Genomic DNA, 16791 nt, shown 5'->3' on the forward strand with positions numbered 1-16791 from the left:
GTAGGTAAAGCGGGTCAAAGTAATTTTCATTTACTTGTGTGCAGTTCGTATGGAATTTTCCACTGGCTTTTTAACCAAAAGTAAGTTAGTTGTACCCAACAGTAGGTAAATATGATTATACTCAACGTTGGGTTCCCACACTTTACTACCCCTGTTGGGTGGTTTTGCTCCTCCGTTTTTGACAACATTAGAAGGAGAAAAGGAGACAAACTAGTCAATAGTAGGTAAAAGTGAACTTTCCGTTGGGTACTTTTTTCTTACCGTGTAATGTTTTATGCGTGCAACAATTTACATCGTGATGAAGTTTGATTCTAATGTATCGTTTGGTTCTGTTGTCATTGGATGTATTCTGATGTTTTATGCGTGCAACAAATTACATCGTGATGAAGTTTGATTCTAATGTAACGTTAGGTTCTGATGTCATTGGATGTATTCTGATGTTTTATGCGTGCAACAAATTACATCGTGATGAAGTTTGATTCTAATGTAACGTTAGGTTCTGATGTCATTGGATGTATTCTGATGTTTTATGCGTGCAACAAATTACATCGTAATGAAGTTTGATTCTAATGTAACGTTAGGTTCTGTTGTCATTGGATGTATTCTGATGTTTTATGCGTGCAACAAATTACATCGTGATGAAGTTTGATTCTAATGTAACGTTAGGTTCTGTTGTCGTTGGATGTATTCTGATGTCAAATTTTACATCGTCAAGACGTTTGATTCTGATGTAACGTTTGAGGCTAATGTATTTTTATGTACTTGGACGTCACACTGAAGTCTGAATACATTAAGGGTACAGCAATATACGTTAAAATTTAATGTATTGAAGATGTCTGCTGATGTTTCCTACATTACAATTTCTATTCGGGAAACTTCCTTTACAAGGCCAAAAAGTTAGCCGAGCGGGAACGGGGTTTCTGAATCGATATATTCACATGCTGCTGGAGGGTGCACCCTCAGACTAGTTTTTCACCTTCGTAGACGGTTTTTTCACTTGGAAGATCTTCGAAACAAATATTATCTATAGATTTGGAAACTCAAACAAAGATCAGGTTGTTGTTACATTCAAAGTGTTTTATGTTACTTCATACTATGCTGGAAATGCTATCTAACATGAAGCTATAGTGTGATAATTTATTAGCTAGAGAAAGGTCTGAAGAGGGTAGATAGACAGTTCCGCTAGAGTACGGCCGTACGGCAGTAAGAAAATTGAATAGAAGTTGAAAATTAGCGAAGGACCATTAATGCGACATTACTAGGACATACGGCAACATTAACGTTCCAAGGTGATCGTGGAATTGAAGGATCTCCAGCATCTGATCCAGCTGGATTACTAAATTGATGCCCATCGTCCGCAGACGATTCGGAGTGAAGAGAGAAGAAGTCCTAAACAAGGTTAGCCCCAAACCCAAAGAGAGAAGTGGGACCAGCGGAAGTAGAGAATAGAAACGTCGCCAGTTTCAGACGAAACGTCCCTGAAGAACAATGACAATATAAACATGCAAGGTATAGGATAGTAATGCTAAGGTGGCTGTCCAGGGCATTTATCGACAGTTGGAGTTTACTTAACAGACTGTTTCCATTCGAGAGATTGCCTTAAGCGTATGACGATAATGAGACTTGTACAACGAGGGTTCCATCGGTGCTGGGAGCAGCACGTTAAAAGTAAGGTACTTTATTTGATCTTTGACATGTTCTCTTAACCCATCCTTAATAACTTTCAAATTTGTATGACAAATTTTTCACATCCATTTATATACATTTCAAGAACGCAAAGGAGCAAAAGCGGAGCGTTTAAAAACAGAATATTAAACTAAGCTTGTCTTAGAAAACTTAAGCTTTAGAAGGTGATAGATGAACATTACAATCAGGCTAGTATATACAAGTGAATATGACATACATTGTATTCATACAAGGCCACATGCGGACATCCAAACATCTGCCCAGGCAGATGAATTTAGCTAATTATCCGTAGCGAGCCTGGTTCTTTCGTAGCTACACCTACAATTTCCCGTGTCTTTCGCTAACAGTGACCATATGTTTGTTCACAACCTTCAACGTCATGGCCAGCTTCAAGTCAATATCCTCCAGCCGAAGTGGCGTAGCCAGTTCCAAACCGTGCAGCACACTCGCCAGCATAATTTTCATCGAAATCCAGGCGTAACGTGTTCCGATGCAGTTTCGTGGACCTGCACTGAATCCTAGAAACGCGTACGGATGGTGATTACCATCAAGAAACCTATCCGGATCAAAGTGATCTGCATTGGCACCCCAGAACTGTGAATTTCGATGGATGCTGAAAACATCTACGACCAAGTTTACACCGGCTGGGATTATCAGTTCATTCAGGTGCACCTCGGAGCTAGTTTTCCTCCCGAGAATCGTTGTAATCGGCCACAGTCGCATGGCTTCCTTCAGCACCGCTTCCATATAGGTCAGCTGTTGTAGCTGTTCAATGGTTATGTCCTCCAAGCAGTCACCGAAAACTTCATCGATTTCGGCAACCAGCTTACGTTGAACGGCGGGATGCATTGCTATGAGAAGCAATGTATTTGCCATTGTTACGGCTGTTGTTTCGTTACCCCCGAAAATCATCGTGTTCAGCTCTTTCTCGATCGCATTCTTATCGAAGCGAGGGTCTTTCCTAGCGATTCGGTATAGTTGTTCGATGAAAATTTGAGGTTTCATGGAGTTTGTATCAGGCCCGGATGCGTTCAGGAGGATCGGTTTCTGTCGGAGCACTTCCTGAGCAGGTGTTCGAAAAATCCTGCGTACGTGGGACTCCCGTCTGTGATAGCGGGTCAGTCGGTAGATCCATTCTGGATGGAGAAAAACGTTGGTTACGCGATTAGTTACCAGTTCGAACAGTTCTTCCAGCACATCAAGGTATTCACAGGTCGTCTGCTGCTGGATGTTCATTTCTATTCCGAGGGTAGTCGCTGTTGATTCGAAACGGATTTTAGTTAAATGCTTTTGGATTAGGATGACCTAAGGCCATACTCACCATACACCATATCCAACGTACAAGCCGCGACGTATCCATAGATGTCAAACACTTCGCTTTTGGAAGCTTGCTGTCTCAGTTTTTGCACCAGGACATCCGCTTTGGCTTTGAAAATCGGGATGAAACCCTTCAAAATGGCCCAATTGAAGCTTGGTTGGATGGCTTTTCTGTGAAAGCGCCATTTTTGAACTGGGAGCGAAAATATTCCGTCCAAAGGAGTGTACCGATAGATCCATGGCTTATCCAGACAGGCGGCCGAGGTCAAAATGGCTTGAGCGTGATCCGGGTTATTTATGATTACAAATGGCATTGGACCCAGGAAGAATCGGACAGGGCTTCCGTTGCGTCCATATTTGGTGGTAATTTGGTGAAATGCGTGGAATATTTGGGAATAGCTTTTGCCCAGAAAGATGTAGCTCGAACCTAGCAACGGGAGGTTTGGAGGACCAGGTAGATGCCATAGCTGCCGGAGGATGTAACGGTTGCGCCAACAGTGAGTAATGTAGAATGCAACGCAGAACAGAACGATTTGTACGATTATGTGATACATCTCTAACTGATTGAAAAGTATGTTTGATGCTATTAGTTTTATGCATTTCTGTTTAATTTTGCGAGATTTTAAACAATAGCGGTTAATGATAGTAATTTGAAAAGTTTTGACATTTCTATCACATTTGAATGACTAATGAAAATAGTGCGGTACATTGCGCTACAACAGCAAGTCTCCGCCCATCTAAGGCATTGCGTTTACATCAATTATAATGCACTGCTTGTTACATTTCCATGAGTTGCGTGCTTCCACAGTAGACATATAATAACCGTTAGCAAATTTATTCACAACCAGTCGGCTGAGATCGAAGATTTATCTTTATCGCGTTCGTCGCTCTATGCTGACCATATAGCCGTTGGTCAGTTTCATTACAATCGAAGCGTAGGGTTTCAGTTCCGACAGTTTAAGATCAGTGGAAAACTTGTAGCTTTTGAGCAGTTTAGCTAGCAAGATCTTCATCGCAATAGAAGCGTATTTCATGCCGATGCAATTTCTGATGCCACCGCTGTATGCCAGATATGCATACGGATGTCGTTTGGCGCAGTTTTCCGGTGAGAAGTGTTCCGGATCGAACTCATCGGACCGTTCGCCCCATATCTGTCTGTCCCGGTGGACCTTCATTATGGGTATTATCAGCTGAGTGTTGGCTGGAACGGTGAATTCACCCAGTTGGATATCCTTCTCGCATACCCGGGCAATTGCCGGGGCCACGGGCAGTAATCGCATGGATTCCTTCATCACCATCTCCAGGTACTCCAATTTGGACAAGTCCCCATAGTCAATGTACTCATGCGGTGTGGTATCTATCACTTCCTGATAGGCACGATTCTGCACTTCCTGATGCATGGCCATCAGTAGAATCGCGGATGAGATCATGGTAGCCGTTGTATCGTTACCAGCGAATATGATACTATCCAGATTATCAACCATATCCATTTGCTCCAGGTTCATCTTTTCCAGCTGATCGATGAAGCGTTGAGGCCGACGAACGTTGTCATCATCTCGCTCGGACGCGTTGTTAGGATTTTGAAGCCGTGTTTCCTTTCTTATTGTGCACATCTGTCGAAATGAGAATTGAATCAGTGAATTTTGGAGTAGTTAGCCATTCGTAGCAAACCTTAGAGGACATCTCTTGAAACATGATCAGCCTTTGCTGCTCTTCGCGGTAAGCGGACGTAAATTTGAATACCCAATCTGGGTGCAGCCATGGTTTGTAGATTCTGGACCATCGAATCGTAAACATTCTGAAAGCATAAGGGGTGTTTTTTTCGATGTAAGATTAATTATTATAATTGTGTAGAATTGTTTAAGGGCATGGAATCAAATTTTAAAAGATCTTTAATTTTAAATCGAATTGTAAAAATGAACAAAAAAAAAAAAAATTTTTATGGTACTACTCCCCAGACCCTTCCTCTTTATTATATATTCAAGAATGTGTTGAAACGGGGGTGCAACAACATATTGACTTTTTTCGAGGAACTCCCGGAATGATAGAGAACAATCATAAGACCCCATGCCTACAATGAAATCTGTTCCGGATGTCCCGGATTATGGTCCCATATGGTCAAATTTATTATCTATCATAACCATATCAAGCGACATATCAAATCACATCTACTCGACGAAATATGAGCACTCAAAACGGCAAGCATAGAGTCATATGGCCACCGTAGAACCACAAACGAAGTGACAGACGACTAACTGGCGAAGAAATCCATTAAAATATTGTGGTTCACTGTAATAGAATTTTCTTGGAAGTTTGTGCCATCATCTACCAGATGGGTTAGTTTTTTTTGTTTTGATTTGAACAAAGTTGATTTTGTGTACAATGATTCTTTGACAGTGTGCAAAGAGTGTATCATTTTGTCATTTTTTTATGCATTTCAGTTTTGAGTAGAGTGAAAGAGATAGAACCAAAACATTCTAATACATTTGGTGAAAATGCTAGTACAATCCAGTAGTAGTGTTGCCATGTGGTACAATCCAGTGGTAGTGGTGTTGCCATGTGGTACACTGAAAAATTGAAATAGCAGGTTAGTCACCAAAGTTTTCGAGCCGCTCCGTCTGTCACTTCGTTTGTGGCTATTGTCGCGCTTATGTTAAATTCTCATTTAATGACGGTCGAAGCGCCGCCGCTCATAAGCGCGCTGCAACCCTGCCCATATGGATTATACACAGGTGTGTAACTTTGATAGTATTTTATGGCAGCGGCTTGAGGAGCGAATCCTGGATAAAGAGCCGCCGTGTGTTAACTCAATAGGCGCAGTCGTACAGAAACAGAAACAGAAAACAGGCGGTATAATCCCTTTTTGAGAAATTATCCTGCCACACACAATATATCGTTTTGCTATAAAATGGCTGATACACAGCAAAAAAATTATTTTAATATCATATCATAGTGTATGCACTTCAATCGTGTCGAAAATATGGTGTAATATTACTAGCCAAAAAGGACAAAACTATCATTAATACAGTGCATGAACTGAAATTACGCTGCTTTTACTGCATTTGTTTATTTTTGTGGCCATAAAAATTACATGAGATTTTTGACGTGAGTGAAGTGCATCCTCTTGGATGTAATATTAAAATTTATTTTTTGCTGTGTATGCTATAATCAAAAAGAGGAAAGCTTATTTTTTATTTCGTCCGTTTTAGGTCCACCCTTTTAGCAGCTTTCATCAAAAGTAATACCTTTTTAAAAGCAACACATTTACAGAAGACACTATGGTGATAAAGTGATAATTTAAGAGTAAAAATATGCAATTTCTCCTATTTTAAATCCTGGACCACACAGCAAAAAAATAATTTTGATATCACGTCACAGTGGATGCACTACAATCATGTCGAAAATATGGTGTAATATTACTTGCTAAAAAGGACAAAATTATCATTAATACAATGCATGAACTGACATTACGCTGCTTTTACTGCATTTGTTTATTTATGTGGTCATAAAAATTACATGAAATTTTCGACATGATCGTAGTGCATCCACTTTGATGTGATATCAAAATTATTTTTTTGCTGTGCAGTGTTTTTGGCATAAATATATGTAGGGTAAACGCTCCTATAGTAGCGGTACGTTAGAAGCGTTAGGTTCCTATACTTGTGTATGGAGACTCAATACACAACTATAGGAACCTAACGCTTCTAACGTACCGCAACTATAGGAGCGTTTACCCTATATGTAAGTATTTAACACTATTCCGCGATCTCAATAGTTGAAAATAGCATTTCTTTTTAGAAAATTGATCGTAATTTAAAAAAAAAGATTAACAAAGAGCTACTGAGTTGTAAAAAGTTGTTAAAGTCAAGTGTTTGTATGAAAGAGCTATATTCAAAAAACTATTTTTTTGAGGACTATCTTAAATTAGAGAAAAAAAAACTGCAATCGAACAATTAACATAAATTTAACGACGATAGTTTCTTCCGCAGAGTTGTTTAAAATTAGGATATCTACAAATTAGTGCAAGGTGACAATATGTTTCTTCTTCTTCTTCGCATTTATAGCTTATTGCTGATTGCAGATTAGCTTATTGCGTGCTCTCAACTTAGTGTTCTAGATGTACTGCCATTACAGTTATTAATTGAGAGCGTTTTCGATGCCTGTACAATCATACTCTACGTACGAAAGTCGAGAAATTTTCCAAACCGAAAAATTCAAAAACTGGACCGGGAATCGAGCCCAGCATGGTCTTGCTTTGTAGCTACGCCTTTATCGTCTGAGCTAAGCAAGGCCCAATATGCTATAATCATGAATATGAAAGCAATTTTTTTTCGTTTCGTCATTTCTAGAAGGGGAAACGCTCCTATAGTTGCGGTATGTTAGAAGTGTTAGGTTCCTATCACTCTAAGCTACGATTACCTAAAATTATAGGTAAACAATTATCGGTATTTTTAACTGTTAAAAATCGTTACTTTTTACTTTATATAGGTATTTTTTACCATAAATTAGGTCATTTTTAACGTTAATTATTGGTAATCCATGATTACCGATAATTTAGGTATGTGCACTTTTTTCGATTATCGGTAATTTTTACCGATATCTAGGTATTTTTTAACGACTTTTAGGTATGTGCATCTTAGCGTGATAGTTGTGCATGGACACTCAATACACAACTATAGAGACCTAACGCTTCTAACGTACCGCAACTATAGGACCGTTAACCCGACCAGGTTTGCAGCTTTCATCAAAATGAAGACCTTTTTATGAGCAATAACTTCACAGAAGACACTATGGTGATAAAGTGGAATTTATGGGTCTACAGTAGGGTGGATCACCGTTATATGGAAAAACGCAAACTTAACCTCATCTAGCGGAGCACAACTCTTTTTTGGTTCCATTTGAGGTCCCAAACAACTGTGCAAAATTAGGAGACGATTAATTGTAACCCGGCGATCCGCATTGCGTTTTAAATTTGTATGGAAATTAGTATATTGCATTTTCATTCCTAGGGACCACAATTTTGCTTGAACCATGCAATTAATCATGTTAAAAAATAGTCCGAAAAGTGCCTAATATTTTTGCCGAAAGAGGTAAGGTGCCTTAATGTCTTTAAAAAAGTAGTAACTGAACAAATATTTATGGTTTGAATTTAATGCAAAAATATCACTTTGTCTGCCAACACTGCCGGTGAACCAATGGAAGTCAGATTCCAAACTGAAATAATTTCGAATTTTCTTATCTTATGGATTTGGTAGGATCAGATGAATTATTCAAAAACAATTTGCTCTATCTCATACGGTTTATCTTTAAGATAATTAAATATGACATCTTCACCAGATTAGCATTCAAAACGAACTGGCCACAGTTATAGATTCTCTCAACTATTTTCAGTTGCTTCACAGCTATATAGATGTGAGAAAGCTTAGGCGTTCACCTCTTTGTTCACCCTTTTGTTCACCTCAAATATTTAAGGTTCGTTTGCTAATCTGGTTAAGATCTCACACTTAATATCTCAAGTAATTGAGGTGGACAAAAGAGTGAACAAAGAGGTGAACGCCTAAGCAACTTATGGCAGCTATCCATGCAGAAGTGCGGTCGTTTCCTAAGCTAGGCTAGTGAAATCCCCTACTTACTTTTCTGCGTTTTCGTGGTAACGTTCCTTGTAGTCGCCAGTTTCGTTGTCAATATCCAAACCCAGTGTATTGATCGTCGTCGTCGACAGCGTAAAGCCTGCAACGGCGGGAAGTACATCGAAGCTTTCTTGACCCACTGACCCACTCAAAGACTCGACTAACGTATCGGCCTTTTCGTTGAACACGGGCACGAATGTCCGCGAAGCTCCCATCGAAAAGGCCGGAGTGAGCTGTTTACGTAGTTTTCGCCACAAATCCGGTGGTGCGTTGAGCAAATTTTTATCAAACCGTAAACACTTGTAGACGTAGGATTTTTTCACGCAATCCTGCGAGTTGAGAATCATGGCAACATGCTCCGGATCCGAAACGGCTAGGAATAAGTACGGTCCAATCCAGCCGCGCATTAGGGATGGAATTTTGTGTATGTACTGCATCAGATAATCACAAATCTCCTCAGGTCCCCTGCCAAAGCCAATGTGAATGCTTCCGATGATTGGCAAATCGAAAGGACCCGGAAGTTTGGCCGCCAGTTCGTAGAGCCTCTTTCGTGACCGACGGAAGAAGTAGTAATATGCAAGGAGCAACACCGCGAGATAGATTAGCGTGTGATTGGCCATCTTGAGCGCAGTTGACCAATGTTAACATCTACCGACTAACGACAAGCATCCCGTGCCAAATGCTACACTTCACTAAGCCAAACTCAATGGTCGCACGTTGCATTTATAACTTTTACCTCGTATTTGTAACGGCAACTCTCGATTGTAGATTGCCAATGATTGTGACTTGATCACAAAATTTTATCAAAAAAAAAAACCGATTCAGGTGAGAATTATTGTTCTCACCATACGCACGCAAACAAGCGTAATTAGCGGGCTCGTTCGAGGAAGCTGCGCGATGGATACAAGGTTGCAATCTATCATAGACCGTGTATCACCTTTGCCCAAGCACGTTAGCTGAAACATTGTGATTGATTTAACTTTTTCATCGCGGGAAAATGTGGCAAACTGAACAAAACTGTTCATCTGAAATTGTTCAGTAAACTTCTTCTTGGATATCACAGCCCAACTGGAACTTTACGCCTACCCTCAACTAGCTATTTGACCGTTTTATATGGGTCTATGTGACAATCACTATGCCCAGGGAACTCAAGAAGATTTCCAACCAGTTTTTCAATCGGGCTGGCAATCGAACCCGCTGCTTCCAACATGTGTGCTATATTCTGTAAACTCATCATTATTGGAAGACTCAACATTGTTCAGTGTTATTCATTGTACCCATTCGATATACTCAGTAGCTGGGAAAAGATTGCTTATTGCTCGTTGAAATGCCTAGGTATGTTGAAATAATTTGCATTATACATTTTAACAAGAACAATGGCATAAACCTTTTATGGGGTCAGGATACTGATGTGATAATTATTTATTTGTTAACTGATATACCCTAGTGAGCTTGGCACTTGCTCACACCTTCGCGATATTTAGGCACTTCCACAGTTGTAAATTTTGAGAGCCGAGGCCTGTATCATTTATGCATTCGTTAACGTGATTGCTTTGCTGCATTGTAGCTATATAAATGGTCAACTGATCCTGTATGAAATACCTGTGGTGAGATCTGGCCCTTCTTAGTTGTCCAAATTCCGATACAATTACACAAGTCATCATTTAAATAAAAATAGTTAAACCACACTAAAAACCCCTACCCATTTTGTCACGTTTATCCTATATTTAATGCACTGCTTGTCACCAAAACTTACACCCTCCTCACACCTTAAAGCGTGACCCCTTATGTTCGAAGCACGACTGATTTTTTGGCGTAGGGCTACGATATTGTTTTTGTTGCTCAATTAAGTAATAATTCGAAAAATATTGATTTACAAATATAATTCGTGCTGGGGCTCTCACGCAGAAGGACTGGGTTTAATTCTGCAAACAGCTCTAATACTACTACTAATGCTGATAAATCCATTCACGTTCATACCTGGCTTTCTAAATAACTTTCATATAGACCTGGCTTTAGAATTAACTTTCATAAAATTGCGAACTAAATATAAAAATGGTGTAGAGGACAATTCCCTTTTTTAACTTATTTTCTAAAGTTGTCGTTCAAGTTCTGCCAGAAGCGGCTCTCTTAGAATTATGGTACCGGAACTTTCATGTTCTTGTAACGACTTAAAAATGAGGCTGGTTAGAATTCTATAGACCACCTTCAACCAAGCTGCTTAAGCCTCAAATAGTCTTTTATCAGAACTTTTGGTTACTTGCGAATCTTCCTCAGTATATGTTTAGAATGGACACTGAAATCCCTATCAAATTTACCCGTATCAATAGAAGTAAAGTTTCAAACTGAAATAACTTCGGAGTTTCTTATCTTATTGATTTGGTATGTTGAGATGAATTATTCAAAAACAAATTTTCAATCTCACAGGCATATTAAGAGATGCTGGGGGGCTAACTATACCCCGCCTCCGTCACTCATATAAATGGAAGTAAAACTTCAAACTGCAATAACTTCGGTGTTTCTGATCTTTTCAAGTTAGTATGTTCAGATGCATTCAAAAACATGTGCTCCATTTAATAGGCGTAGTTAGATATGGGGGGGCGGGCTTACTGTATCCTTTCCGCCCCTCACCTTTATCAATGAAACTAAGCATAAAGACTAAAATAACTTCGGAGTTTCCCATCTCTCGAGTTGTTTTTATGGGTTATTTAAAAACATTTGCTCAATCTCATAAGATCAGTTTGAAAGCGAGTACCCCCATTCCCTTTCCTACTCTTTTGGTGCAATATACAATGTTAGTTTTATTCACACAAATGTCATTGGATTGTAATGATTATATTTCATTTTAATATATTCTACGATTTCTCAAGGTACTCTTTTCGATGCTGTTCTATCCCCTGAAGCAAATATTGCTGTTGAACAATTGAACTAGGTCTCGGGTGAATTTCTTGATAAGTCAGAAATTAGTTTCACACCTCATTCAGCCATATCGTTGACAACCATCAAGGAAGCAACTCGTTGTATTGCATTGAAATAATCTGTATCATTACTCCACTCGTTTGCCGGTTTTTGCATGAAGCCGGTCGAAATTTCGAAAAGGAATCAGCACTGTTAGCAGTTACGTTTGGCTTGGGAGCCCAACTGAAACTTAGCCCACTTAAAGTTAGCCCAACAAGCGAAATCCGACTGTACATGTGTCTGAGACGAAACTGGTGAAGACAGTTTCCGTTTTCTCCTGTTTTTGGTTTTTGACGCACGACTACTTCTGTGTTTTCTATATGCGGATGGCCCGAATGGCAGTTTAATATTTCAAATAAAAGCTTTGCATAGAAATTTTAAATTTTCCAGCTGCTAATAATTCAAACAACATCTCCTCACTAACAACTGAATGGACAAGTGGATATTAAATATTTACATTTTAAAAACTGCATATAATAGGCCCAAATCGGTAAGATAAGAAACTCCGTTTCAGTTTGGAATCTGACTCCCATTGGTACACCGGCAGTGTTGGCAGAAAATGGGATTTTTGGTGTTTAATTCAAACCATAAATATTTGAATAGTTATAACTTTTTTTTAGATACATTCTAGCACCGTCCTTCTTTTGGAAAAATTGTTAGACACTTTCTGGACTATATTGGAACATACTTAGTTGCACGGGATAAAAATGCATATAAATTGGTTTTCCCATACTAATTTCCATACAAATTTCAAACGTATTACGGAAAGCCAATCGATTACAACCAATCGTCCCCAAATTTTGCACAGTTGTTTGGGACCCCAAATGGAACCAAAAAAGGATTGTTCTCGATTGGTGAGGTAAAGTTGGCGTTTTTCCATATAACGATGACCCACTCTAGTGAATAGTCTTGCAATATCAAAGGAGCTTATGAAATCAATAACAAGCATGATATTTTGCTCCAATATCACGCGTGATATTGAGAGCGCATGAGAGTGGAAAAAGATCAATTTGCTAATGATTATGCCATAACTGATGTTTTCCTCACATCCGCAAGTGCAAGACTGGCATTTTCAGGGTTTTCCTAGAGTCAATGTTATAATAAGAGTCCCGCGAAGAGTGAAGCCAGAAGTACCAATCGAACTGTCAAGCGGGGTACCAAAGAAGCAAAGTAAATAAACATTATTGTTCTCACAACCAGTAAACTACAAGTATTGCATTCATTACTGACAATACTTTAGTAATTTTAGATGAACAACATTTCTTCGTTTTATTCAGTACATTGTGGAATTTATAAGTTATACCAAGTTGAACATTTTTTTTTTCTTTTTTATAGAGCTTTTAGCCATATGGCTAGTTCATCTCTTAAGATTGAAAAAGGAGAAAAAAATTGGGTTCTAAGAAGGAGATTCCCAATCTTGGCTGTGGTACATCTATCTTGCTATTATGAAAAGTGTAGAAAACTGCCAAACGGGCCAACAAAACGGAAATACAAACAAGGAACACTCAGGTATTGTGGTAAAGGTTCGCCTCCTTTAGGAAGGTGATGAGGGCGGCTGCTGCCGGGGACTCGTCGCCCAAAGGTTCCGAATGCTGATTGACTCCAAGCCGAAGGTCTTCCAACTCCACGGTTGCTGGCACTCCGCAGGCTTCGCAGGTCCTCCGGAACGGTGTTCCTCCGAAGTTGTGGGAGACTCTGCTGTGCCCGGTGATACCACTCGCTGTTCTCGTAGGTTTGGTCGATCCTTCCAGGTTCCGGTGGTCTCCTTGATGGTGTGTCCTGTTGTTCCTCCACTCGGTGTCCCAGGCTCTCCGAATCGTCCGCTTGATCCACTTTTTGACATCTTGGAGCGGTACATTGCCAGTGGACCTGGGTCCGGTGTGGCCTGAGCCAGTGACCGGGTACCCACATGAATACTGTGTTGGGCGGAGCGTGTTTTACCGTTCCTTGGATCCACGGATGCTTCGGGGTTTCTGTTGTTAGGGCCAATATCACGCTGTGTGAGTCAGTTACAACTAATATCGGCCGGTTGGCCGGTAACTTAACTGCGTGTTTGAACATTTTTCAGGTTCTATAATCGTTTTTGTCTCCCAGAAGCTCCATTATGGACATGAAATTTTTCATTTCTCAATGAAAGTCATCCGATGCTAACACAAAAAATCTGGTTGCCGTTTACTCTGACGGAAAATAAATCACAAATAGTGCTGCTTGTTCGCAACATTTTCTCTTGGCGGTACTCTTATTATACAAGCGACTCTGGATTTTCCTTTTCCTTCGCTTAATCAGTCTTTTGCCTTTGCATGACCAATGAGCTCAACCAATGAGTTTTGTTTACTCATAAATCGCAAAAAGTGCAGAAACTTATCGATGAGTAAATTTACCTCATGTTTTCCACGTTTTCCAGGAATAAATCCTGAATATGAGAAAAGTAAAGATTGGATTCTCTCAGTCTATTGCTACTACTTCGACAATTTTCCTCATTTTTCGGCAGATTTTTGAGGTTTTCCACATGAGGCTTATTTACTCATCGCTTAATTCATACACTTCCACTGATTTATGAGTAAATTGAACTTAAATTTAGGTTGATTTCATTGGTCGTGTGGATTCTCTTGCAAAATTTCATAAAATGTCATTGCGACGCGTAAATCAACCGAGCACCCTTTCTTCGGTAAAATTTGTTAACACATTTCCAAGCTCCCTTCTCCCCCAATTGCGTTACGGAATTTGTTAACAGACATGGAGTCTTTACTGTATGTCATCCAAAGAAATAAGTATACGCTCCAACCTATCATTTACCTCCACTCAATGCGCATCATGTGTTTATTAGATAGTAGCAATACTAGGGACGCTTCGAATTTAATATCCTCCATTTTCAAATCCGTAGAAAACCTGTACCTCCTAATCAGTTTGGCCAGGGCCACCTTTAGTGCCACCCATGCGTATCTCATGCCAATGCAGTTGCGCAGCCCACTGCTGAAAGGAAGATACGCGTACGGATTCCGTTGGGCACATTTCTCCGGCAGAAAATTGTCCGGATCGAAGTCCTCCGACCGTTCACCCCAAATCGAACGGTCTCGGTGAATTTTCATAATCGGCATGGCAACTATCGCACCGGCTGGTATGGTCCACTGGTCCACCTGAAGTTCCTCCTCACATGTCCGCGTGATTATTGGAGCAACAGGGATGAGCCGCATTGTTTCTTTGATCACCATCTCCAGGTAGACCAGCTTGGATAGATCCTCTGCGGTGATGGCACCCGAAGGTACGATCTCCAAGACTTCCTGGTAGGCACGTTCTTGCACGGCCGGATGCATGGCCATCATTAATAAGCTGTTGGCTATGACATTCGTTGTGGTATCGTTGCTAGCGAACAGGAACGTATCGATATTATTCATCATTGTAGCGTGGTCGATTTCTCCAGTTTTGAAAAACATTTGTTCCAACCGTTCAATGAGTACCTCTTCACTTGGGCTCCCACTTTCCGAAAAGTTTGGTTTTGTTGCCAGACGTGCTTCGTAAACCTACAAAAATCAAACTTGGTCAGTTCTGAATCAGGATCGAAACGAACATGGTAAGTAATTTACTTCACGAGACAGATCCTGTAGCTGGGCAATTCGTTTGCTTTCCCTTTTGAACTCTGGCGTTAGTCGATAGATGAACTCCGGGAACAGCCACGGTTTGTAAATCCGTCTAAATAGAAGTATCCACATTCTGGAAAAAAGAATCCACTGCTTATCATATCAAGCAAAAATTAAAGTCTTCACTCTTACTTTTCAGCATTATCGGCGAACTCCTCCTTGTACTCGATATCATCGGTGTGCATGTGGACTTTCATTAAATTGGTCAATGTTGCGGAAATTGTGTACACTGAGGTTTTCGGAAGTATATCGAATGCCTCCTTTCCAACGAACTGATCTAACTGATCAACCATCCTATCTGCTTCTGTATCAAACACAGGCACAAAACTTCGAACCGTTTGGGACGAGAAGGTGGGATTGAGTCGCTTTCGCAGCAATCGCCAAAGATTTCTTTCGGTGAATATGATACCTTTTTCGAAGCGAAAAAACTTGTACAATGGCGACTTTTGTACGCAGCTCTGCGAGTTCAGTATCACCGATAGGTGTTCTGGTTTGTCGAAGATGACAACGAGAAACGGTCCCAGCCAACCCCGCATCGGCGTCGGGATAGAGTGCATGAATTGCAGCAGGTACTCGGTGATTTGCGTTGAGTTTAAACCGTAACCCATGTATGAACTGCCGATCAGTGGTAAATCGAAGGGGCCCGGAATTTTGGCAGCCAGTTCGTACATGCGCTTCCGAGATCGTCGGAATTTCACATAGTACGCCAGAGAGCTGCACAGGAAGAAAACGATCAACAGTTCAATCATTATGCTGCTGCACGCTCACGATTCCGATTCAACTTTGCACTTTTAGCTACCGGACAGTACTGGAGAAGGTGGGATAGAATTGGGCTGTATTTATAATTTTAAATAATTAATATTGAAAGCGTGTAGCGCGTGCCGTCCGATCGCAAGTATACTTTATCTTAATAGCATTGGTTGAGCATGGTGAATGCGCAGAGCGCGTGCGTAAATTCACACGATAGTCACAGGTCATTGAAATAATCGCTGTTTAATGTATCACTACACAAGAGCACTTAAAACAAACGATTCTCGCTGTTGGGAAAACAAATTCGAACTAAATGAGGGCTCAACGGAGACTAGCTGCTAGCTACCGGGTGGGTCGTAGGTTGCGGATATCGCATGGCCTTTGAATGCATAGATATAATTTTTGCTGTGAATTGTACATTAATAGGAACAATTTGGTTTTAACCAAAGTCGGCCAACTGACTACCCAAGTAACAATTTCCAGTTGAAGAAACGCTTTCGTTTTGATTTTGTTCAGCTGCATGTTGAATAATAATTGCACAATGTGTTCACCACAACTTTTATAAAACCCTTGTTTACACTGGTTTGGAGAACCTATACAACTGCAACACAAAGGTGTTGTCTAACGTATTCAGTAAAACGTTTATCCAAAATCAATTTCTTGTTGAAGAAACGCTTCCATTGCGATTTTATTCAACTGCATGCTGAATAATAACTGTACAATTTGTTTATTACAACTTCTGTAAAACTCTTGTTTACACTGGTTTGGAGAACCTGTTCAACTACAGCATTATATGTATACGCGGTATAGGA

At 40.2% G+C, this 16791-nt stretch overlaps 3 protein-coding genes across 3 annotated transcripts in view; all 3 read right to left on the reverse strand.

The window, feature by feature from the left end:
- LOC135705201 (uncharacterized) overlaps positions 1-16791 on the reverse strand; it is a 217881-nt gene that overhangs the window by 70128 nt on the left and 130962 nt on the right. The window lies entirely within an intron of this gene.
- Positions 2005-9253, reverse strand: LOC135705207 (cytochrome P450 4C1-like). Its single transcript, XM_065226817.1, has 6 exons — positions 8637-9253; positions 4675-4801; positions 3883-4616; positions 3680-3689; positions 3008-3563; positions 2005-2942 (listed from the first exon to the last, which is right to left on the reverse strand). The coding sequence occupies exons 1-6, from the start codon at positions 9251-9253 to the stop codon at positions 2005-2007; spliced, it is 2982 nt and encodes a 993-aa protein (XP_065082889.1).
- LOC135705179 (probable cytochrome P450 313a4) lies at positions 14384-15978 on the reverse strand. Its single transcript, XM_065226766.1, has 3 exons — positions 15362-15978; positions 15176-15302; positions 14384-15112 (listed from the first exon to the last, which is right to left on the reverse strand). Exons 1-3 carry the CDS (start codon positions 15976-15978, stop codon positions 14384-14386), a joined length of 1473 nt encoding a protein of 490 aa, XP_065082838.1.

The sequence above is a fragment of the Ochlerotatus camptorhynchus genome, unplaced genomic scaffold (assembly GCF_037179485.1).
Source record: "Ochlerotatus camptorhynchus isolate MF236.1 unplaced genomic scaffold, CSIRO-AGI_Acam_v1.1 ptg000261l, whole genome shotgun sequence".
NCBI classification, from domain to species: Eukaryota; Metazoa; Arthropoda; class Insecta; order Diptera; family Culicidae; genus Ochlerotatus; species Ochlerotatus camptorhynchus.

Excerpts from the sequence above, each read along its gene's own strand:
- LOC135705207 (XM_065226817.1), bottom strand. The coding sequence starts at position 9,253 with ATGGCCAATCACACGCTAATCTATCTCGCGGTGTTGCTCCTTGCATAT. Across the intron at positions 4,617-4,674 it reads TTCAAGAGATGTCCTCTAAG|ATGTGCACAATAAGAAAGGA; the intron begins GTTTGCTACGAA and ends TCATTTCGACAG. Across the intron at positions 2,943-3,007 it reads TACGTTGGATATGGTGTATG|CGACTACCCTCGGAATAGAA; the intron begins GTGAGTATGGCC and ends TCGAATCAACAG.
- LOC135705179 (XM_065226766.1), bottom strand. The coding sequence starts at position 15,978 with ATGATTGAACTGTTGATCGTTTTCTTCCTGTGCAGCTCTCTGGCGTAC. Across the intron at positions 15,303-15,361 it reads TTCGCCGATAATGCTGAAAA|AATGTGGATACTTCTATTTA; the intron begins GTAAGAGTGAAG and ends TCTTTTTTCCAG. Across the intron at positions 15,113-15,175 it reads TACAGGATCTGTCTCGTGAA|GTTTACGAAGCACGTCTGGC; the intron begins GTAAATTACTTA and ends TGATTTTTGTAG.